The sequence below is a fragment of the Rhinopithecus bieti genome, unplaced genomic scaffold, assembly GCF_001698545.2.
Source record: "Rhinopithecus bieti isolate Rb0 unplaced genomic scaffold, ASM169854v2 scaffold_4758, whole genome shotgun sequence".
NCBI lineage: Eukaryota > Metazoa > Chordata > Mammalia > Primates > Cercopithecidae > Rhinopithecus > Rhinopithecus bieti.
The window spans coordinates 973,207-998,209 of NW_016804504.1; the positions used below are offsets into that span (position 1 = coordinate 973,207).

General features: G+C 41.4%; 1 protein-coding gene across 1 annotated transcript in view; it reads right to left on the reverse strand.

Moving 5' to 3' along the window:
- LHCGR (luteinizing hormone/choriogonadotropin receptor) overlaps positions 1-25,003 on the reverse strand; it is a gene marked incomplete at its 5' end in the record, with an annotated part of 48,656 nt that overhangs the window by 17,167 nt on the left and 6,486 nt on the right. The window contains 5 exons of the mRNA XM_017868832.1: positions 5,316-5,390; positions 10,393-10,461; positions 20,811-20,888; positions 20,977-21,051; positions 23,403-23,477. Coding sequence (XP_017724321.1) covers positions 5,316-5,390; positions 10,393-10,461; positions 20,811-20,888; positions 20,977-21,051; positions 23,403-23,477 — 372 coding nt within the window. The remainder of the gene's footprint in view (positions 1-5,315; positions 5,391-10,392; positions 10,462-20,810; positions 20,889-20,976; positions 21,052-23,402; positions 23,478-25,003) is intronic.

Below are 25,003 nucleotides of genomic sequence, written 5' to 3' on the forward strand. Positions count from 1 at the left end.
AGTGGGAGTTCTCTCATGATGTGGCTCTCTGTTTGTTTCTTATTGGTGTATAGGAATGCTTGTGATTTTTGCACATTGATTTTGTATCCTGAGACTTTGCTGAAGTTGCTTATCAGCTTAAGGAGATTTTGGGCTGAGATGATGGGGTTTTCTAAATATACAATCATGTCTTCTGCAAACAGAGAGAATTTGACTTCCTCTCTTCCTAGTTGAATACCCTTTATTTCTTTCTTTTGCCTGATTGTCCTGGCCAGAACTTCCATTACTATGTTGAATAGGAGTGGTGAAAGAGGGCATCCTTGTCTTTTGCCAGTTTTCAAAGGGAATGCTTCCAGTTTTTGCCCATTCAGTATGATATTCACTGTGGGTTTGTCATAAATAGCTCTTATTATTTTGAGATACATTCCATAAATACCTAGTTTATTGAGTGTTTTTAGCATGAAGGGCTGCTGAATTTTGTCGAAGGCCTTTTCTGCATTTATTGAGATAATCATGTGGTTTTTGTCATAGGTTCTGTTTATGTGATGGATTACATTTATTGATTTGTGTATGCTGAACCAGCCTTGCATCCCAGGGATGAAGCCAACTTGATTGTGGTGGATAAGCTTTTTGTTGTGCTGCTGGATTTGGTTTGCCAGTATTTTATTGAGGATTTTCGTATCGATGTTCATCAGGGGTATTGGCTTAAAATTCTCTTTTTTTGTTGTGTCTCTGCCAGGCTTTGGTATCAGGATGATGCTGGCCTCATAAAATGAGTTAGGGAGGATTCTCTCTCTTTCTATTGATTGGAATCATTTCAGAAGGAATGGTACCAGCCCCTCTTTGTACCTCTGGTAGAATTTGGCTGTGAATCCATCTGGTCCTGGACTTTTTTTGGTTGGTAGGCTATTAATTACTGCCTCAATTTCAGGACCTGTTATTGGTCTATTCAGAGATTCGACTTCTTCCTGATTTAGTCTTGGGAGGGTGTATGTGTCCAGGAATTTACCCATTTCTTCTGGATTTTCTAGTTTATTTGCCTAGAGGTGTTTATAGTATTCTCTGATGGTAGTTTGTATTTCTGTGGAATCAGTGGTGATATCCCCTTTATCATTTATTTATTGTGTCTATTTGATTCTTCTCTCTTTTCTTCTTGATTAGTCTTGCTAGCAGTGTATCTATTTTGTTGATCTTTTCAAAAAACAAGCTCCTGGATTCACTGATTTTTTGAAGGGTTTTTTGTGTCTCTATCTCCTTCAGTTCTGCTCTCATCTTAGTTATTTCTTGTCTTCTGTTAGCTTTTGAATGTGTTTGCTCTTGCTTCTCTAGTTCTTTTAGTTGTGATGTTAGGGTGTTGATTTTAGATCTTTCCTGCTTTTCCTTGTGGGCATTTAGTGCTATAAATTTCACTCTACATGCAGCTTTAAATGTGTCCCAGAGATTCTGGTACATTGTGCCTTTGTTCTCGTTGATTTCAAAGAACATCTTTATTGCTGCCTTCATTTTGTTATTTACCCAGTAGTCATTCAGGAGCAGGTTGTTCAGTTTCTATGTAGTTGTGCAGTTTTGAGTGAGTTTCTTAATCCTGAGTTCTAATTTGATTGCACTGTGGTCTGAGAGACAGTTTGTTGTGATTTCTGTTCTTCTACATTTGCTGTGAAGTGTTTTACTTCCAATTATGTGGTCAGTTTTAGAATAAGTGTGATGTGGTGCTGAGAAGAATGTATATTCTGTTGATTTGGGTTGGAGAGTTCTGTTGATGTTTATTAGGTCCACTTGGTTCATAGCTGAGTTCATGTCCTGGATATCCTTGTTAATTTTCTGTCTCATTGATCTGCCCTGTAATGGCAGTTGGATGTTAAAGTCTCCCATTATTATTGTGCGGGAGTCTAAGTCTCCTTGTAGGTCTCTAAGGACTTGGTTTATGAATCTGGGTGCTCCCGTACTGGGTGTGCATATATATTTAGGATAGTTAGCTCTTCTTATTGAATTGATCCCTTTACCATTATGTAATGGCCTTCTTTATCTCTTTTCATCTCTGTTGATTTAAAGTTTGTTTTATCAGAGACTAGGATTGCAACTCCTGCTATTTTGCTTTCCATTTACTTGGTAGATCTTCCTCCATCCCTTTATTTTGAGCCTATGTGTGTCTCTGCATGTGAGTTGGGTCTCCTGAATACAGCACACCGATGGGTCTTGACTCTTTTTCCAATTTGCCAGTCTGTGTCTTTTAATTGGGGCATTTAGCCCATTTACATTTAAGATTAATATTGTTATGTGTGAATTTGATTCTGTCATTATGATGCTAGCTGGTTATTTTGCCCATTAGTTGATGCGATTTCTTCATAGCATCGATGGCGTTTACAATTTGGTATGTTTCTGCAGTGGCTGGTACTGGTTGTTCCTTTCCATGTTTAGTGCTTCCTTCAAGAGGTCTTGTAAGGCAGGCCTGGTGGTGACAAAATCTCTCAGCATTTGCTTGTCTGTAAAGGATTTTATTTCTCCTTCACTTATGAAGCTTAATTTGGCTGGCTATGAAAATCTGTGTTGAAAATTCTTTTCTTTAAGAATGGTGAATATTGGCCCCCACTCTCTTCTGGCTTGTAGGGTTTCTGCCGAGAGATCCCAATGGCCCCACGGAAGGCTCCATTGTGCATCTTCTCATTGGGCTTCCCTTTGTGGGTAACCCAACCTTTCTCTCTGGCTGCCCTTAACATTTTTTCCTTCATTTCAGCCTTGGTGAATCTGACAATTATGTGTCTTGAGATGGCTCGTCTGGAGGATTATCTTTGTGGTGTTGTCTTTATGTCTTGAATTTGAATGTTGGCCTGCCTTGCTAAGTTGGGGAAGTTCTCTTGGATAATAGCCAGGAGTGTTTTCTAACTTGGTTCCTTTCTCCCCATCACTTTCAGGTACACCAATCAAACATAGATATGGTCTTTTAACATAGTCCCATATTTCTTGGAGGCTTTATTCGTTTGTTTTCAGTCTGTTTTTCTCGAATCTTGTCTTCTCGCTTTATTTCGTTAATTTGATCTTCAATGACTGATATCCTTTCCTCCACTTGACTAAATTGGGTATTGAAGCTGTTGTATGTTTCACGAAGTTCTCGTGTTGTGTTTTTCAGCTCCATCAGGTCATTTATGTTCTTTTCTACACTGGTTATTCTAGTTAGCCATTCGCCAAACCTTTTTTCAAGATTTTTAGCTTCCTTGTGATGGGTTAGATCATGTTCCTTTGGCTTGGAGAAGTTTGTTATTACCCACCTTCTGAAGCCTACTTCTGTCAACTCATCAAACTCATTTTCTGACCAGTTTTGTTCCCTTGCTGGTGAGGAGTTGTGATCCTTTGGAGGAGAAGAGACGTTCTGAGTTTTGGAATTTTCAGCCTTTCCGCTCTGGTTTCTCCCCATCTTTGTGGTTTTATCTACCTTTGCTCATTGATGTTGGTGAGCTATGGATGGGGTTTTGGTGTGAATGCCCTTTTTGTTGATGTCGATGCTATTCCTTTCTGTTTGTTAGTTTTCCTTCTAACAGTCGGGCCTGTCAGCTGTAGGTCTGTTGGAGTTTTCTGGAGGTCCACTCCAGACCCTGTTTGCCTGGGTATCACCAGCAGAGGCTGCAGAACAGCAAATATTCCTGACTGATCCTTCCTCTGGAAGCTTTGTCCCATTGGGGCACTTGCCGGATGCCAGCCAGAGCTCTCCTGTATGAGGTGTCTGTCGGCCCCTACTGGGATGTGTCTCCCAGTCAGGCTACACGGGGGTCAGGTACCCACTTGAGGAGGCATTCTGTCTGTTATCAGAGCTTGAACGCTGTGCTGGGAGAACGCCTGCTCTCTTCAGAGCTGTCAGGCAGGGACGTTTAAGTCTGCAGAAGCTGTGCCCACAGCTGCCCCTTCCCCTAGGTGCTCTGTCCCGAGAGACGAGGGTTTTATCTATAATTCCCTGACTGTGGCTGCTGCCTTTGTTCAGATATGTCCTGCCCACAGAGGTGGAATCTAGAGAGGCAGTCAGCCTTGCTGAGCTGCGGTGGCTCCACCCAGTTCGAGCTTCCTGGCAGCTTTGTTTACACGGTGAGCGTAAAACCACCTACTCAAGCCTCAGCAATAGTGGACGCCCCTTCCCCCGCCAAGCTCCAGCATCTCAGGTCTGCTGCGCTAGCAGCAAAAATTTCAAGCCAATGGATCTTGGTTTGCTGGACTCTGTGAGCATGGGACCCACTGAGCCAGGCACGGGAGGGAATCTCCTGGTCTACTGGTTGCAAAGACCATAGGAAAATCATAGTATTTGGGCAGGAGTGTACTGTTTCTCCAGGTACAGTCTCTCACAGCTTCCCTTGGCTAGGAAAGGGAAATCCCTGGACCCCTTGTGCTTCCCAGGTGAGGCGATGCCCCGCCCTGCTTCAGCTGGCTTTCTGTGGGCTGCACCCACTGTCCAGCCAGTCCCAGTGAGATGAAGCAGGTACCTCAGTTGGAAATGCAGAAATCACCTGTCTTCTGCATCAGTCTCCCTGGGGGCTGCAGACCAGAGCTGTTCCTATTTGGCCATCTTGGAAGCAATTTCCCATGTATCCTTTAAACCCTCTTTAACTGCGAGAGCCTGGTCCTAATCCTTGCACCCTCAGAGAATCTGACAGCACCTCAGCCCTGTCCAGCCAAGTGCCAGGGGCAAGCCAGATCTCTGGTCTTAGATTCCCATGAATGGATTCCAGGTGGGTAGCCAGCCTCTTTGCCAGCACATGAGGCCACCACCCCCCATATTTGGTGTTATGGGTTGAATTGTGTCCCCTGCTCAAATTCATATCTTGATGTTCTCAGTACCTTAGACCTTTTTTGGAGATAGGGTCTTTACAGAGGTAGTGAAGTTAAAATGAGGTTATTATGGTGGTCTCTAATCCAATATGACTGCTATTCTTATTAAAAGGGGCAATTTGGAGATACACACATACACACATACGTACATGCACACACATACACAATACCATGTGAAGATTGGAGTTATGCTGCCACAACCAGAAAGAACTAGCACAAGCTAGGAGAGGCCTGGAATAGATGCGTCCTTCACAGCCCTCAGAGGGAGCCAATCCCTGCTGACACCTTGATTTTGGACATCTGTCTTCCAGAACCATAAGACAGAATTTCTTTTGTCTAAGCCTGTCAGTTTGGGGTACTTTATTATGGCAGCTGTGATACACTTGGTCTTTCCACCAGCAGCCTTTTCAGGTGTAGAGGCTGATGTCTCACATATCAGCTTGGGGATGATGTGGAGGGATCACCCTAAGCAGTCCTGTTGGGGTACACTGGGCAGGGAGGGGAGGCAGCACCACTCTACTCACAAGATTTTTGGCCCCATGGCCCCACGGAAGGCTCCATTGTGCATCTTCTCCAGATGTATGTTTTCCTTTAGCTCCCTGTGGGAAAGGACATTTTCCTTAGTGGAGTTTGTACCTCATGTGTAAGCATTCATAGCTGTGTGTACACATATTTAGACCAACCTATGTGCATGGCGGTAGGGTTAGAAGGGGAAAAAGGGGGAAGTGGAGGGAGAGTGGGAAAAAGACATGCTAGTTTTTAATGAAATAATGAAATTGCTGGCATGTGTGTTTGGCTGCTCCTTTTTTCTTCCACTCCCTCCTCACTTGGTAGAACTCTGTCCTGTAACTTAAAGTACTCACCCCCTCCTGTCTTGGAGTTATGAAAGTTTACCACCAGACAGCTGGGTAAGGATGAAAGTGCTGCTCCAAGAGGCCAAGGCTGAAGGGCTGAAGTGCAACCTACTCTTTGTTAGCCTCTCAGCCATTGTGACCTTGGAGGTCTCAGAGTGTGCTAATAGTTACATATTGAAGTTTGCAAGTTGAAAAAGTAGGGTCTGTTCAGAGTTATCCCTTTTGTAGTGTAATTTGTATTCTTTTTCTTTCAGATATGCATTTCTCAGTGGGTAAGAAAGAGGACTTACAGCCTCTGTAGAAAATTGCCCCATGGGGCTATGCAGTGTAAATGATCATGGCCAGATGTGTGTGTGTGTCATGGAAAAAGTGTTGAGGGCCACTACTCTCAAGGCCGTGGAAGAAGCCAAAAGCTGTTATGGAAGTAGCTCCCTGAGGGCTCTGCTGCCTTGAGTTCAAAGTCATTCAGGCTAAACTCCTTAGGAGCAGCACAATCTGGTCCTCCTAGGCAGCCTCCTTTCTGGGCCCTGGCACTGGTATCTCTAAGCACAGGCCCTTCTCTGAGTAGTCGAGGGAACTAGAAGAGGAATCCCTGGGCTCAAGCCTGCCAGCCTTTTTTTGAGCACTTCCTCTCTATAAGAGAATGGTTGTGATTGACAGAGCATCTGGAAAACCCTGGATGGTGGGCACAGTGTGCATCTATCGGTGTGATGATTTCAAGCATGGGAACATGATTCCCTTACCACCATTACAGTGTACACAGCAAAACAAACATACTAACATCCATTCCCTACCCTCCTTGCTGTTTAAGAACTGCAAAAGCCCCTGCATTTCACTCTCTGGGTGGCTGTTTTCCACATTTCTACTAAGCATTTTCTTTGGAAACCCTCAGCCCTTTCATCAGAATCCACCTGTCAATCTCACATCGTCCCATCCCCTGGGTGTATTTCCACTTTCAAAGAGATGAGATTGTCAGAGTCAATTGCTGTTTAAAATCTAAATCAAAACAATTTTTTCTTCCTAAACCTCCATGACTCTTCTTCCTGATGTGTTTTGTTTTAATTATATTCAGTTATAGTTATACATCATTGAAACTGGACTCTGTGAGCAAATTATTCTTGTGTTAACCCAGTCAGATTAATTGTTCAAATTTCATGACAGAGCATTTCACATGTTTTACTAAAACCCAGATCTTTCTGTATACTGATAACTCTGTATTACGCAACTTGGTCAAAAAATAAATCAATTTCCCACATTTTCCTGGGGGTCACTTTTGAGAATTCTCCCAATGACGTGACCTTGCAAGTGTGAGAAGCACAGGCAGGATGACCTTTTGAAGCACAGTGGAAGAATCCACAAGTTCCACCAAAGTTTTCCCAGCTGGGGTGCTCTGGGAACAGTAGGGACTGACTCCTAGACCCCATCAGGTGCCCAGGGCCACCTTCTGGAGCTGCTCCTATCTTTCCTGTGTCCTGTGCTGCCTTAGTAAGTCAGGTGTTTGCGAACTTTGCAGGACTTCAGTATCATTGTGTTCCGAACAACTTTGGACAGGCCTGTTTATGAGGAAGGGTTGAATGCATCGTTTGAAAATTTTGCTTGACAATTTTGAAAACTGCTTCTCCCCTGCTACTTAAACTCTTTAATGGGTGACCTTGCCCTTAGAAGAGAATTCAGACTCCTTTCCCATGGCTGCTCAATCCTGCTCCATCTCCTTCATCTTCAGTCTCCCCCTTGCTAAAGACCCTCCAGCCATACTGGCCTCCTCTCAATTCCTGGGACTTACCAACTTAGTTCCTTTTCCAACTCAGGACCTTTGCACATCTGCTCCCTCTTTCTGTAATGTGCTTCCCTCACTGTTGCCACAGTGGAATCCTTGTCATCCTTCAGGCTCAGCCTAAATATCACGTCCTCGGTGAGGCCATCCTGGGTACCTTGCCTAAATTGGTCACCCCTCATACTCTCTCAGATCTCAGTAACAGGTTATGTCCTTCATAGTATATATTACCCTTGTAATAATTTTATCTATTATTTGCTTTTTTGGCCTGTCTCTTTTGATAGATCAGAAACTTCAAAAGGGCAGGGACTGTGTCCTCTCTACCATCGCAGACTCAGTACCTAACACAGTGCTTAGTGTATCAGTGGTGCTTAATAAATGTTTGTTGAATGAAATTAAGTTTGTTCTTGACAAACTGACTCATGTCCTTGGTTGCCTCTTTCTTACAACAGTGAGATGCAGGGCATACAGAATGTTGACTAATTGGACTTTTCATAGTTCGTACCCATTTTGGTATCTCTGTAACAGCTGAAATGCTGCTGACCACCTGAAATCTTCCCTCCTATATTTCTAATTTTTCCTGACCTCACACAGACATACTGTGTTGGTTTTCCTCCCATCTGTTTTATTTTGCTCTTGCTCTTCATGCTCATCTTGTTTCCCTTTAATTTAATATTCACTTCTTTTGTTTTTCCCCCTGTTCAGGTAACCTCAGCCACACAGGATTTCAGCCATCCCCTCTATTCAGATGACCCTGGCATTTGTGTCTCTAGCCCTGCCCTACCCCTTCCAGCCTTCCGTCCTTCCTGCTAACAGATGAGCCTTCTTTAAGCACTCATTTTATACTTCCAACTCAGAACTTTCAATGGCTTCTTGTTTTCTGGAGAAGAGAGTCTAAACTCTTTACTATGGCATCTGAGGCTCTTCCTGTTTTGTCCCTAACTCGTATCTAGAAAGTACTATTTGCTGGTCTGTGAACACATCCTATACTTCCTCTTCTGGACCATTCTTCTTGCTGTCCTCTACTTGGAAGGCGTTTTTCCTCTATTTTTGCCTAAGTTATGCCAGCTCAAAGCCCACCTTTCCCAGAGACTTTTTATACTTTCCTTTCCTCCTGCCTTGAAATTCCAGAGAACTTTACTTCTCTCTGGGGAGGCTTCATGCTTTGCTTCTGTTTTAGTTGGTACTTAATGTATAGTTTATACAGCATTTGGAGATGCTTCTTCCTGTGCTGTAAGCTCCTGTAGGGCGACACTAGGACTTAATCATCTTCATTTCCCCTCAAAATATGACATGTTTCTTCAAACACAGCTGATGCTTCATAAACATTTGTTGAGTGAATAATGGAATGAGGCATCTGAGAGAACTGTGCCAGGAGATGATATAAATGCCTCTGATTTAAGTTTGGCAGAAATCGATTCAATTGGCCTGAGCGAACCCTTCATTAACTTAAGGATGCTTGTTAATGAACCTTTCATTAAGTCATCAAGTCAAAAAGAACATGAGGGCAAATTCACTCCAAGATAGGAGAAAACTTTAAAAATTCTACCATTTCTTGAACACTTAGTATGTGCTACTATGCTGTACTAAGCACACAAAAATATAATCTTGTTTAATTGTTTACTTATAATTAATTATATTGTATAGTACATAATAAATAAGCACCTACTATGTGCCAGGCACTGTGTTAAGTATTGAGGATATGAAACAGATCTTTTCATTTTGGTGGGGGTATCTTCAAAACAAGCCTATTAGTGGATCCACTTTATGAATGAGGATACTGTGGCTTAGATAGGTTACGTAACTTGCTCAAGGTCATACCAGCTGTTAAATAGTGGGACTGGAGTTTGAGTCTTACTCACTGTCTCTTAAGTCTATTCTCTTAGCCACCAAACTATATAGCATGTATCAGTATAATAGAGGCTGATACCTATTTTATAATAGATACCTATCATTCAAAATAAACAGCATATTGTGCAGAATTTTGCTACCCAAGTTTAGACTGTGCTACCCAACTTCAGACTGACAGCATCAGCATCTCCTGAAGCTTGTTAAAATTGCAAATCCTCAGGCTCTACCTAGATCCACTGAATCCAAGTTTCTGGGGGTAAGGCCCAGGAATCTGTATTTTAAAAATCTGCAGGTTCTTCTTAGGTGTGTAAAAATTTGAGAAGCATTAGTCTAGATTACGCTTTACACAACGTGTTTATTTTAAAGGCCTTTTTGTTTATTTTCCTTAATTTTGGCTTTAATTGAACTTTTCATGTGCTCTCAGTTTTTATTATGAACAAATTGTAGGGTGACTGTTACCTCACCCTGTACTTGCTGTGGTTCAAATGTCCCCAGCCCCACAAACTTTGTGAATATGCCACTCTTTTAGAAGAGGATCCATAGAAGGAAAGAGAGGTCGAGAACAATGAGGGAAACAGTAGCGATGCTCTTCTTGAGTTAAAGGCTATTAACATGAAGAACTGGGTAGGGTGTGGTGAAAACACAAAGCTCCCTACCTTGTGGAAAATGAGCTTCCTCCCGCACTAGCAGTACAGAGATGGGACTCCCTGAATGGGTCTGTTGTGGCTGATTAGACTGGTAAATGGTAGTGCTATCTGATTTATCTGCAGTGGGGCCAAGGGAAGAATTTCTTTCTGGAATTCTGCTTCCTCTAACACACCATCAACCTGAGTGAGGGGGCTAGAGAGGGAGGCACTGAGTTGGAGGAGGCATAAAGTAGGGTGTTGAATATTTCAGTAAACTGTCAACTTCAATGTATCCAGGCTGCATCTGTCTTTGAAATCAGGGCGCTGTGGGGTTTCTAGCCAGCCAGTTGCCTAGTAACATGCATGAAACACTGAGGGCTAGCCACTTGAAAGTTTATTTTTGCCCTGAGTTAGTTGCTGAAGATTGAATGTGATCTTGTAGCCAGAGTAATATTTCATTTTTATTCGTGAGCTGGGGAAATGAGCAAATACTTACAGTGAAATCAGTGTCGTCCCATTGAACGCATGACTTTGTACTTCTTCAAATCCATTTCCATATAGTTTGCTGAAGGAGGGAGGAGAGGGTTTAGGAATGGGAAGAAACTGAAAGAAACAGTTTGGAAACACATTTTTCCTCCTGTAACATATATTACTAAGATTATTACAGGCATTCATAATATCTGGTTCTCTATCGTCATCACCACCATCAATTTATTAAGTATCTATTAAGTGCTAGATACTTCATCAGCCACTCTATGTATATTTTATGATTCAATCCTTATCATCATTTCCATTATACTGACAAGAAACCTAAGCCTCAGTGTGGTTATGTAGCTTGCTTAATGTCAAAAGGAAAACAGTGGCATAGCTGGGATCCGAGGCCAGAGCTGTTTAACACTTAAGCCTTTCCTCTGGTTTTGCAGGCCTGTGTGGGCATATGGGTTTTCTGGGTGTTGAAAGCTAAGGGCAGAGGAAGCCTCCAGCACTGAGCCAGCTTTTTTTTTCTTGGATGAGTGTGTGGTTTTGCTGATGTCAAATTTGGCTCCACAACCAAGAAGATTTCACTGACTGTAAACAGTTCTTTAAGACCATTAGTGGGTAGTGAATCAATTTACCTGGGCATAACCAGCATTTAAAAAAACTACATAGAAAAAATAAAAAGTATTAGAGCATTTTGCAAGTAATTAGGGTATTAATTTTTATGAAATTTTATCCCACCATTTTTTATGGTATATACCTATAAATACACATACATACATACATATATACTTCTACCCGGAATAAGACATAAGAGGATCCTTAGAACACAGATACAGGGAAATGTTTGAGCTAAAAAGGAGTCTAGAGGGAATCAAGCAGCACATCGTCATTTTGCAAAGAAGGAAATAGACTCAGTGAAGGAAAGTAACTTGTCTAAAGCCCACAACTGGCATAAATGGGACTAGGATATGCTTTGTCTGGGGCTACTTCCAGCACATCAGTTTTGCTGATTCGTTTTACTTTTCCTCCGCTGATATCCTTATGGCCTACCCATCCTCTTCCTGCAGGATTGTATTTCATGTCATGTTCTCAGTGGGGCCTTTACTGGCTGCCCTATTTAAAACACCGATTTCCTATCCCCCTACTTTCCCTATCCTCCTTCCCTGATTTGCTTTGCCTGCTTTGCTTTATCATCATCTGACCCATGATTATATTTTACGTTTTTACTGTTTACCTCCTCCAGAGAAACATATCCTCCTGTATCTAGAACAGTGCCTGGCACCTGGGAGTATTACAGTAAATATGCATTAAATGAATGGGATGATCAAATGGGAGTATGTAAGATGAATTTCTTACCGCAAATCATAGCCAAACAAGTTTGAAAGCTACTGATTTAGATGGAAATATTTGTATAAGTTCTTTGTGAATGATGATGTAAAACCCACGTGAGAAAGGGCTGTGGTGTGATGTACAGTTAAGCTCCTTATATCTGCCAAGACCCTAACTTCCCTTTGCAGGGTTGCTGGAAGCTGGCCAGGGACAGGCTGTGGGGTGTGACTTGAGAAATGGTTCAGAAACATGCTTCACTTATTCCTGCTCCAGGTAGCTGTTGTCTTCAAGGCCTCTCTAGTCTTTGTTAAATAAAATGAGCGTGGAACTTCACTTTGCGGGGTGTGTGTATGTGTGTAACATCAGCAGCATGTAGGTACTCTGTGTGTATGTATGTATGATCTCCTCCCACCAACCCACAACACAGCTGAGACAGACCAACATATAAATAAAGGCGTGACTCATTTTGAAGTATAATATGTAAACTCTGAAATTCAGAAAATATAACTAGAGGTTACAAAATAGTTCTTAAGTCTCCTCATTAGATTCAGTTCAAAGAGGGCAGGGGAGCATATTTAATTCATTTCTTAAACCCCTGGGGCCTCACAGAATGCTTGGTACCTAGCTCAGTCAATAGCCTGGGTAAAGCAGCGGCTTTGCCCTTCCCTGGGAGGGGGAGGCTTCCATGGTTTCCCAGGCTCTCATATGCTTTCTTCTGAGCTTCTTCAGAGTTTACGGCTACACATGCTAGCTCTCCCATATTGGATTACTGGATGCCACTTTCAATAGTTTTCATTCCCTTCTATATTGTAGAATCTGAGGTTTCTGAACCATTTCTCAAGTCACACCCCACAGCCTGTCCCTGGCCAACTTCCAGCAACCCTGCAAAGAGAATCTAGGGTCTTGGCAGATTCAAGCAGCTTAACTTTACATCACACCACAGGCCTTTCTCAAAGAACTTGTATTTCCATCTAAGTCAGTAGCCTTCAAACTTGTTTGGTTACGATTTATGGTAAGAAATTCATCTTACATACTCCCATTTGGTCATCTCATTCATTTAATGCATATTTACTGTAATACTCTCAGGTGCCAGGGACTGTTCTAGATACAGGAGGATATGTTTCTCTGGAGGAGGTAAACAAGAAAACGTAAAATATAATTATGGGTCAGATGAGGATGAAGCAATGGAGGCGAAGCCAATCAGCTTCACATACTAGCTCTCCCATATTGGATTACTGGATGCCACTTTCAGTAGCTTTCTTCCCCTTCTATATTGTGCAATCTGAGAACATAGGGACAGGGTTGATGCCTGTTGTCTTGCATAATTATACACAACCTTGTTGCCTCCTTAGAAGCTCAGTTTCACCGGAATTATTTTTTATTTTACACTTAGGATATTATTCTTTGGCAGTCTCCTGCCATTTTAGGGGTTGCATTCCTTTATAGCAGTCTCTTTTAGATAAAGGAATCACACCCTTTGTTCTGAACTTCCTTAAGTTTGATTTCTTAGACTCTTGCCCAATATTTATCAAAGCTTTCTCCTCCATCCACTGAATTAGAATCACCTGGAGTTGCTTGTCTAAAATGCAGACTCAGACCTACTAAATCAGAAACTAATAGTGGTATCCAAAAAATATGTACTTTTTAAACAAGCCCTCCCAGTGAGCCGTCATATGCCAGTTTGAGAACCCTTGCCCTAGGGTATATCATAGGATGATATTGTTCTTATCACTCCCATGGGGCAAATCAGATGGTTGTTGGCTTAGAATTGTATCCAGAGTCTAGTTCCTGAATTGCTTTCTCTACCTTCTAAGTGGTGGCACTACATATATAGTAGATGAGGAAAAAAGAGCCCTTGCTTTGTTTTCACCAAAGCTGCTAATAGTTGTCTAGATGCCCATGAGCCCATTACTCATCACAGCTGCATGCTGCCCTGATCCTTGTTTTGATACATGTTAGGATTTTATGCTTTTCTGTTAGACTCACAATGTCATTGCTGTAAGTGTACCCTTGTAGTTAAGTCTGCAGGCACTGAACCCAACCGCTTGAATCCCAGCTCTGCTGCTTACAATCTGAATTACTTTGGGCAAGTTACTTACTGTCTCTGTAACTTGATTTCCTAATCTGAAAATATAATAATAGTATCAACCTCATAAAGCTATTGTAAGGACTAAAAATGTAAATATGTGTTTAACATTTCTAAGTAGGTTCTGGAATACGATAAATGCTTGATGTGTTGGTCCTATTGTTATTATTATTATATTTTGCAGTAGCCTCCAGCCTTCTGACCACAACAGAGGGAAAGGATCTCCCTTTCCATGCTCTGGACAGGATTTCTGTCAAATACAGGCATCTTGTTTAATTGAACTATCATCCTTCTCCACTGAGGTAGGGGGTCTTTCTCTTCCTGGGCAGAGCAAGTCAGGTCAGTGACCTGGACTGCCCCAAATGTACTCACATGCTGAAGGCTCTCAGACACCTTTGGTCTGTACTAGCATCATGGACTTTTTTGGCTTTAGACATTTTCCATGTCTTTTTTTTTTTTTTTTTTTTTTTTCTGAATAGCCTCAGTCCTGCTTGTCTCAACTTTCTAAACAACGTGGCCCACTGTTTCAGTTGCTCTTGTCTCTTTTCTTACCAGTCACACACAATAGAATGTGCTGCCTTGTTTTGATTAAAAGAGAAGCTTCCTTACTTTGGAGAAATTACAAATGTGAGTGGGAGACCTCATGCTGTCAGGCTTGCACAATGCTTTTAATGCCCTTGAAAAAACATCTGGAGAGTCACTTCAGATAACTTTTTTCCAAAACATCATGGTGTCAGAATTAAATGAGGAAGGCTTCCTTTGCTCTACTTTGACAATTTTGTTACAGGCACAAAATGAAGATTTTCACCTCCCCAACTTCTCCTCTATTACAATAGCTGTACCTAACTTTAAAGCATTGTCTAGGTTCTCTACTCAAATGTCAGTAATTGTGAATCAGACAGAATGGCATCTTTTTGTTCAAAATAAGATTTGGGCTTTAGATATTAGTCACAGATGATACTCTAATTCTGAATGCTGCTTTATGATGAACCCCAAGTATCCCCAAGGACTCTAAAAGCATTTCTGGGGTTCTAATATTAACAGTATTAGAAATTCTTCTATAGTTTCCTTTTGGATCAACTGGTTTCTGGATGATTTTGAAGAAGAAAACTTAATTTATGTTTATAGATACTCAGGGTCTCAAAAAAGTGGCCCCATTGCTAAAAGGCAAAGCATGCTGTTTTAGAAGATACCTTTTAGAAAATAGGGTGGTATATTTGTAAGTACATTTTGTTTTCAAATGACTATACAAACAGCATTCTAAAGAAAGGAAATCCTAAATTCACCACTTTCTTCCCTGTGTGGAACTTTGCTGAAGTCCTTTTATAGCTGAATAATTCCTCATGTAGGAAGACACTTCTCTAGTGGATGTGCTGGCAGTGGTTAGATGGGTACCTGTGACCTGGTTACTATGTGCTGCTGTAACCCTAGTTATGAATCAGGGTCCCCCCACTTCTGGGGGCTCACAGTCTCTATAGCAAGGGATCCCTCTCCCTGGATTGCTGTGCCTCCTGCCTCTCAGCAGCACTGAGTTTTCATGTTTCCTTCTATCTCAGCCATGTTCATGTCAACTTACATGTCTTTACTATATGTAATAATAAAAAGGGTGACAGGCATCAGAAAGAATGATAGCAATAAAGGATTCCAATATGTTGAATAAATTTTTTTGAAAAATTTACATTCTATAGTGATACTCAGAAAGAGACAGACCAAGAGAGAACAGGGAAAAGGGGGAAAAAAGTAAGTGTCTTCTTTACAGAAAGGTGTTGGCTAATACATGTAGAAGAATGATAGCATGTAAAAAACTACCATTTTGTTGAACTCCCCTTGTAACAACTGTGTAATCAATGGAGGCTGAAACCATTGGATGAAAAGTTGTTGGCCAACTGAATAGTCACACAAACTCACAGTGTACCACCATAGTTTACTTGTTAATGACAGAGGAAAATGTGCTCTTACAATAGAGATCTGGCAGTCACTGCCTTAAGCAAGCAGCCAAGTTGTGTGACAGTGTGACATAATGTACTTCCTGGTTTGATGTAGTGTGAGAGGCACAGCACCCCCTTTGCAGTGTTCCTGTAGAAATATTTGACCTGAATCTAGTCATGGCAATATAGTCAGTGGAATCCAGACAACTGTCTTGGGCTCCTCAAAGGATCCTATGTCATACAGAACAGAGGAAGGAAGCTGGAGAGTTTGGGAGATGGGGGAAGATGTGGGAGGTGAGGTTGGGAGGACAAAGGGAAGTAACAGCAAAAATGCAGTGCATAAACTTTAATTGGATTCTTAGTTCTAAAAAATCTATAAAAGACTTTTTCATTTGAATATGGACTGTAGGTTAGATAATATTATTCATGTTTATTTTCTTAGGTGTGATGGCATTGTAGTTATGTAGAATGTCAGTGTTTTAGAGAGATACATGCTCAAGTATTTAGGGATGAAATGCCATGATGTGTATAAACTTCTTTTGGATGGCTTGGCAAAAGGGCAGTGTGTGGCATATACTCACATACATAGAGATGGAGTGGGTGCGGCAAGCTGCTAATAGTTGATGAATCTACATTAGGTGTATAGGGCTGTTCATCATACTGTTCTTTCCATCTGTCAATGAAAAGACAAATGGAAAGTGCCTCAATTTGTCAGTTAAAAATTAAAAAAAAAACCATTTAAAAGGAGGTGATGAGATGTGATGTTTTTAAGATGATCTAAAACACCTGGCCTGCTCCAGGTTGCTAAGTATGAGCTTTTAATTGTGATTAATTGTAATTGTGATGATTGTGTAGTTGATGCAAAGTGGTTTGATTCACAGGAGGCAGTAATCCCTTTGAATAGACAGAGACAGAGGTATGTCAAAGTGGGATGACCTGACCAAGGCTGCTTGGCTGGTTAGACACAGAGCCAGGACTGAAGCCCAGCCTCCCTATTTCAACACAATAGAGAGACCCAGCAATCTCTCTACTGTGTCTTATCATGGATACAGCCTGGAATTGTCATGCCTTTCCAGACATCACTTCTCTGTAGGGTCTTAGAAAATTAATTGCCATGACCTTTCCATTTCTTTGTGGAGTTGAGATGTGAATCAAGACTGTCTCTTTTTTTTGAGACTGGTGTGACCAATCACCTAGAATATTTTAAAGGTAGTGCAGCTAAATTCTGCTTATTTGGGAAGGAGGGACATTTCAAGGTGGCCTCTTGAGGAGATTTAATAAACAACCAAAGTGGCTATAAAGGGACATAAGAGCATAATGCATAGTTTTAGCATTAGCCCCACTGAGTTTCTCCAGCATCAAGTGAAGTGTTTTGTTTTCATTAAATGAGCTCACAGTTGGTAAAGATTTGGGTCGGGGGAGGGCAAGACAGGTTCTACAAAAGGCAAAATCTCAAATACCACTAATAATGAAAAGAGAAGGCTTGCTTTCATTATTTTCTAATTAGAGAGTTGAACTTTATAGCTGAGAAAATAAGGCTTTCCTCTTTAAGTGTAATACCCTTTTTCCAGCAGGGTGCTCCACATGATCCTTTGCTTACAGAGGGGCCCATTCGGCAGAGAACAAGTGCTAGGGAGAAGACTCATCACTCCCCTTCCAGATGAAGGGCCAAGAATGAGAAGGGGGATGGAACTACAATGTCCCACAGGCTCTCTGGGAGAGACAGAGCCTCAATCTTTATTAACTTCAGGGTGGGGGAAATTACACCCTACTGGCATGAACTCTTTTTCTTAAAATCATGAGCAACATAAGTTAATGTCCCTGTCATAAGAAAACCATGAAGCTCTCTGTGCACATACTGAAGTATGATGTGTGAGAAGGAATCTTTGGTTACTCCTTGAGTCTGATGGGGTGTCCCAGTCTTGTGAGCTCATAGTTACCTGTGGATTATCCCAACATTGATTTTCTTCTTCACCCTCCTCCATGTCTTCTGCCCTTTCATTCCTACTTCACTCCACTCCCATCATTGGACATTTACCTGGGAGGAGTACCTGTTGATCTCTGATTATTTTTAGATTTAGATCAAAATCGAAGGGAGTCATGGATATTTGTGATCTTTGAATAAAGTCTACTCTATTGAGTAGATTATTTTGTTACTTTTTCCAGAGTTACCTCCAAGCCTGCCTCCTTGCTCTGGCACTTAAGGGTCTCTGCAATTCAATGTCTTCTCCATCTCAGCCAGTTATCTAAACTCACTATCCATTCCTTAAATAGCATGTTTACTCCCAAGTAGTAGCTTCACCCTGTTCTCCTCCTGCCATGCTTTTGCTCCTACTGTCTCTTCACTTGGATTCCTGACTCTGCCTTTCTCTGTATGTGGTACCACATAAATGTTAAGAACATGATTCTGGAGCCAGACTGCCTGGGACCACATCTTGGCCTGAGATAGAGATACTTAACCTCTTGGTGCCTTGGTCTCCTCATCTAAAAGTAGGGTTATAGTTCCTACCTCATAAGATTGCTATGAGACTTAAAAAGTACTTAAAAACAGTGCAGGTATTTAATAAGGGCTACATAAATATTAGATGCTATTATCACACTTACCCATATAAATGTTACTGATTCCATAGGTCTGAGTCAAGTCTATCAGCTCCACTATAAAGCCTCTTCTGACTTCCCCAGCCCAAGAGGACTTCTCTAAGATCTTATTTCTAGGTACCACATACTCTGATAGTGAATATCTAGTATCTTGTATTATCCTTTTATTATTTTATGTCTTTCCCCTCATTGAGATTATGAACTTCTTGAGGACATGAATCTAATCCTATGTATTTTGTATTCTTGATATAGACATGGGGAGACCCCAAATCCGAAGGCATGTGATATCACCTCATTTGGAGTTTATTTGGTGAATACCTTGTTTTTGGTGGGGGACATGATGAATGAGTAGTTCCAGATCCAGTGGTGAGTTGAAAACACTTTATAAGCAGCAGGTAGAGCTGTGGTGTATGAGGGAAGTGGCAGGAGTGGAGAGACTGTTGAGAAATATTTCTAGGATCAATAGAGTCTCCTTCCCAGTGTTCAAGAGTTGCAAGTAAAGAGTATGGGTTATTTTTGAAATTATTTGTGGTTGCTGCTCTGTATTCTTTTGATTGCAGTAATCTGAGATGAAGCTACATAGTCACAGCTTTGTAACATGACAACTATACATGTAAAATTACACCTACACAAAGTAAAAGTACTATACAAATGCAGTGTACCCAAGGAATCCAGTGATATAAAAGAGAGTCCTCTGAGATGGTCTCTTCTTTTGCTTCACATCTATCTCTTCATTTCAGAGTCATTCCAATCCATGTTCTCTCTTTTTTCTTTAAGGGTGAGCTCCTTTATTGCCTCATCACAATTTTGCCATGGGCTGTAACCAAAGCAGAAAGAGTGAGAGGGATATGGATTTTAGGAGCAGAATTAAATAAGGGTCATTGGGCTTTAGGTATAAAGAAATGAGGCCGGGTGTGGTGGCTCACGCCTGTATTCCCAGCACTTTGGGATGCCAAGGTGGGCAGATCATGAGGTCAAGAGATTGAGACCATCCTGACCAACATGGTGAAACTCTATCTCTACTAAAAATACAAAAATTAGCCAGGTGTGGTGGCACACGCCTGTAGTCCCAGCTACTCAGGAGGCTGAGGCAGGAGGATCACTTGAACCCAGAAGGTAGAGGTTTCAGTGAGCTGAGATTGCACCACTGCACTCCAGCCTGGTGACAGAGTGAGACTCAGTCTCAAAAATAAAATAATATAAAATAAAATATGGTTCCCAGGATGCTGCTTCTGAATGGTAGGGCAGTGGAAGGCTCCCATGTGAAGATGTATGGCAGGGATTCCAGAGGGAAGGAAGTCTGGTAAGTGTCCTGTGAAGAACATGTGTTGAGTTACCTTAGTGCAGTGCTCCTCAAACTGTAATGTACATGTGAATCACTTGGGATCTTGTAAAAAGCATATTCTGAGTTAGTAGGTCTGTGGTGAGCTATTTCTAACTAGAGGATACAGTTTAGATCTGTGTTTCCACAAAATCTTATTACAAATTATAATCCCCAATGTTGAAGGTGGGGCCTGGTGGGAGGTGACTGGATCATGGGGATGGTTTCTCATGAATGGTTTAGCACCATCCCCCTTGTGATAGAGTGCTCATGAGATCTGGTTGTTTAAAAGTGTGTGATACCTCGCTGCTCTCTCTCTTCCTACTGCTCCCGGCCATGTGAGGTGCTGGCTCACCCTTCACCTTTCATCAGGATTGTAAGTTTCCTGAGACCTCCCCAGAAGCTGAGCAGATGCCAGAATCATGCTTCCTGCACAGCCTGCAGAATTGTGAGCCAATTAAAAGCTCTTTTCTTTATAAATTCTTATACTCAGGTAGTTCTTGATAGCAATGTGAGAACGGACTAATATACCAGTTCTCAGAAGATGCTGAAGATGATGGTTCATACTTTGAATAGTGAGATCTTAGGAAACACCATGAAAGGATAGCCTGGTAACCTGAAGAGTAACTGTCAAATAAAAACACATTATTTTTAAGTATTAAGGGATAGAGAGAATGGGTATAGATAGTGTTGCTTCAGAAGCAAAGTGGGAGGGACCCAAGAGGAAGGCGAAAATGAGAGACAGAGCAAGGTCCATTGATAAACTACTTTTCCTACTTGGAGAATATCCTTCCAAACTCTTCCCTGTTGAAATCTTGAAATTTCTGTGCTATTTTTTAGCCAGGAAAGCCACACCTCTTTAGACTGTGTCTTCCCAGCCTTAGAGCATTCTTCATTAATGCAGTGAACAATTTCATAAGTTTGAGACTCAGTCACTAAAAATCCTTGGGGCCTAGGTTAACTTTAAACTGAATTGGTTGGTTGCTTGTCATGTGAACATATGACCCAGCTGTGATCTTACACAGCTCCCTTCACCCTTAGCATTTTAGGTCAAGAAGAATGTCACCAGTGAGTGAGGAATGTGGTAAAACATGAGAAAAAGCTCACCCCAACCTAGTAGTGAGAATAGCAGGAGGCTGTATGGCAGAACATGAATCTGAGAGTTTACTCACAGTGTTACAGATTCATTATTCATCCCTTGAAAAGCATTTCCTGGTATGGTGGTTATGTGTAAATTATCACAAATTTCCCTTGAGGAAAGAAATAAGAAATATTTACTTTCCAAATTTTAGCAGCAAATAGGAAACTGTTATGCATAGCAATCAGCCTGGTACTTACAGAATGAAATTTAATTCAGAGGACAAGATCTTCGTAACATCTGGAAACTTTCTGATGCCCGTGTTACAGATGCTCCTGTGATTAGGGACAGGGTAGTGGGCAGAGAGTGGGTAAAAGTGATTGTTAGTAAGACATAAAGATAAAAAGGGAGTACAAAAGCATTTTGCAAATACGACTTTCACATTAAATTTAAAAATACTGAGTTTGGCCGGGCGTGGTGGCTCAAGCCTGTAATCCCAGCACTTTGGGAGGTGGCCCGAGACGGGCGGCATCACGACGGTCAGCGAGGATCAAGACCATCCTGGGCTAACACGGTGAAACCCCCGTCTCTTACTAAACAATTTACAAAAAAAAAAAAAAAAAAAAAAAAAAAAAAAAAAAAAAAAACTAGCCGGGCGACGTGGCGGGCGCCTGTAGTCCCAGCTACTCGGGAGGCTGGAGGCAGGAGAATGGCGTGAACCCTGGAGGCAGAGCTTGCCAGCTGGGGAGCTGAGATCCGGCCACTGGCACTCCAGCCTGGGCGACAGGAGCAAGACTCGGTCTCAAAAAAAAAAAAAAAAAAAAAAAAAAAAAAAAAAAAAAAAAATTACTGAGTTTGGCGTTATCAGGACTACTTTTAGCTGAGAAAGATTGTTGGAATTCAGAAGTCCCTGATGCTACAGGAGAAGATGCTCTAATGACTCCTATTTAGAGATTTGGGGACTGGGGTAAAATTTAAAGGTCTTTTTCATTTATATTTCTAGCCTGTCTTTTCTTATTAAATCAATCACATTTTCCTACTGTATTGTGTTCCATTTTCTTTTGGTAATTAGTTTATTACATGCTCTTGATAGTTCTAGAAAGCATCCTTAAATTTTGGAGCAGGTTTTAATTCAAATACTTCAAGAAGATTAATCTTTTATGATAAATCCATATTGCTTGTTATTAAAAATCTTCCCTTATTTAGCTACCTTGCAATTCAGGAAGTTCTTCTTTGCATCTCATTGAAATCACTAAAATTTATTTTGGTGTTTGGAGCTATTCACAACTCTTCTTTTCCTCCCACCTTTTATTTAGCCTCCAAAGAGAAGACAGGCTTAAGTGATAGGTAAAATTGAAGAATATTTTATTACAAGAATGGGGCTCCTTCAGAGTCTAGGCATCTGGATTTCCACTGAGTTGTAGATTCACTGGTCTTGGACTCTGGACAACTAATGTGAACTGCCTATCACCCTGGTGACAATGAAACAAAGCCAGGTTTTTCTTCTGGCTCTCTCTGATTGTCCTCCTTATCCAAAAGCCCAGGTCACACTGGATCTCTGCTCTGTCTATAGCTGGGGATAGCAGTGTGGGATTAGACTGCAATGTGTACTTGAGTTGGGTGAATATCACAGTTTTGGATGAAAATACTATTTAATAAATAAATTTTTCTTAGATAATAAGAGCCACAGTGGTCAAATTTGGTTCTGGGATTTTCTTGTGTTCTTTCAAAGTAGTTGATGCTACCGTATGCTTATATGCCCTATAGACACCCTGTAGGTTTGGAAAAGCAGAACACCTTTGGAATTGTTCAGTGTTAGAGTTAACAAAGGAGCTATGCCAGTTCCAGTAGCAGCTCTTGTAGAAGGCCCCAGAGCAAGACTGATGATGTGAAATACCAGAGAGATGTCCCTTCTCTTTGTTTTCCTTTTTTTGGGCAGTGATGGGAGGTGGACTTTACATTCTCTGAGGAGTTTATGAAATTTAAAGAAGAAAGAGAGGATGTCTGTTTTAGGGCAGCTTAAATTTTTCTTTATGTATAGGGATGACTTGATATGTGAGAAGATCCATAGTGATAAATTCATAGATTTCAGAAATTTTGGTATTGCTGGCAAGGCAATGATTGTGGAAGGCTACAGTGGTACTCAGTTTCTAATGCTAACTGACAGAGTTAATGGGAAGTGGAAAATAATGATTTACTTTATATGGTATAGTGTCTACTTTAAGGCAATACTTAAAATGTTTTCATTTAATGAACAAATGAAAAAACATGAGATGCAGGAGATCAGTAATTCTGAAACAGTGATGAGAGTCAAATCAGAATTGCCACTCTCACTTTCACCTATTCTCTATTCACCTCAGAGATTCTGATTTACCCTCTTTAAAGTGTTATGACCTCCATCTCCCATACCCACTGTCAACCTTGAAAATCACTGCAAAGGGGTGATGTTCTTCCCAGAGGTTTAGGACAGATAAAATGTTGGGAACCACTTACATGTATACAAAAGCACCCAGCACGGTGGCTGACAAGAAATGCCAATTAAATTTAAATCAGAAGGCTGAAGAGGAACATGCAAATAATGCCGTGTATATGGTTAAACAAAATCTTTCCAACCTTTTCCTTGTTTTGATTTTCATCAGATGCCCATCTTCCCCTCCCCAATTGCTTAAAAAGGAAAATTTCTCACAGGTATTGTAATCGGGGAAGATTTATAAATGCTCCGGGCTCAATGTATCTCAGATTTTTGGTGTTCTGGATCAGTCTGTAAAGAGAGAGGGGAAAAATGCAGCTGTTTAATAGATATGTATTATTTGGAATGGGTGAGATTGTGGTCACCAGAAGTCGCTGGCTGAAAATGGCATCAGCAAAAGCCGGTGACCTTCATATGCTTGGGATGACCCCTAGCGACTCTAGGGATGGAAATGGCTTGGTGAGAGCCAGTTCGCTATTTCCAGGAAGCACTGCTCTCAAGCTTCTAAAGAGGCAGGTATAAGGATCAGAGCAGGGAGTCTGTCTCTGCACCATCCCCCCCATCCCCCACCACGGACAGCACCGACACCCAGGGCTCCTGGCCAAGTAGATTCTGCCCCACTGTGGACCCCGCACACTGAGGGTGATGAGAGATTCCTCTCTCAGGAGAGATGAGCAAATTACCTACTCTCCCTTGTAAGCAAACTGGTCCTCTTCATATTGGCTGGCAATCACATGAGCAGTTATACCGAGGGGCACCAGTCTGTGGAATGGCATAGGGCAAAGGCCAGAGGCTTGAATTTGGGGGATTTTATATTCATCCTGAAGATATTTGCTGTATGTTGATGCCCAGCCTCCTAACTTCCCTAAGCTAGTGTCTCTTCTGTAAAATTGGTATAATAATATTATATAGTCTTCCTGCCTCACAGGTTAGTAGGTTTTAAGTAATAGAATAGGTAGAGATAACAAGAGCCAGGGCTTTGCAAAGTATAAAGGTACAGCCATAAACCACTGTGGTGTTATTGCCCTCCCCGCCCAACTCCCCCATTCCCCTAATTACTGTGACCCTATAAAAAGTAGTCACCATTGCTAAGTCCTGTCTACTTCGTATTCAATAAAAGGCCAGTAAATGCCTTTGGTTTCCTTAATCCAGGTGAGAGCCACCTGAGGAAATACTCATTACCTTGTTCTATAGAGAAAATGCAGTGTATTGATTAGGAGCATGGGGTCTGGAGTCAACTTGGTTTTTCATTCTGATTTTACTGATCATATGACCTTAGATATATCACTTAAAGTTCTCTGTGCCTTGGTTTCCTCATAGTGTTGTTTTTGAGGAATAAATATATGTGTCTGGTTCACAGTAAGGCCTCAACCAGTGTTAACGATAGTTATAATAGTTGCTGAAATTAGGAAGTTGAATGATTTGTCTTTAGTCACACAGCTGAGAAGTAGCAGAACTTGGATGCGACCCAGTTTTTCTGACTGTCAGTTTAGTGTTTGTTCCACCACACTGCAGTTACCCATCACTTGTGCCTATTTCCATCTTCTCAGCCCTTTTGATTCTCCAGCTGTGAGTGATAATTTTGTTGTATTTATTTCTACAACTGAGTCAAGCAATCATAGGCCATATACGGCCTTATGTGGGTGGGATGGAAGGGACTTCTATCTCTAAAGATCTTTTGGGCTGGGTGTGGTGGCATGCATCTGTAGTCCCCGCTACTTAGGAAGGAGGTGGGAGGATCACTTGAGCCCAGGAATTTGAGGCCAATCTGGGCAACAGAGTGAGACCCCTGTAACTAAAATAAATAAATAAATAAA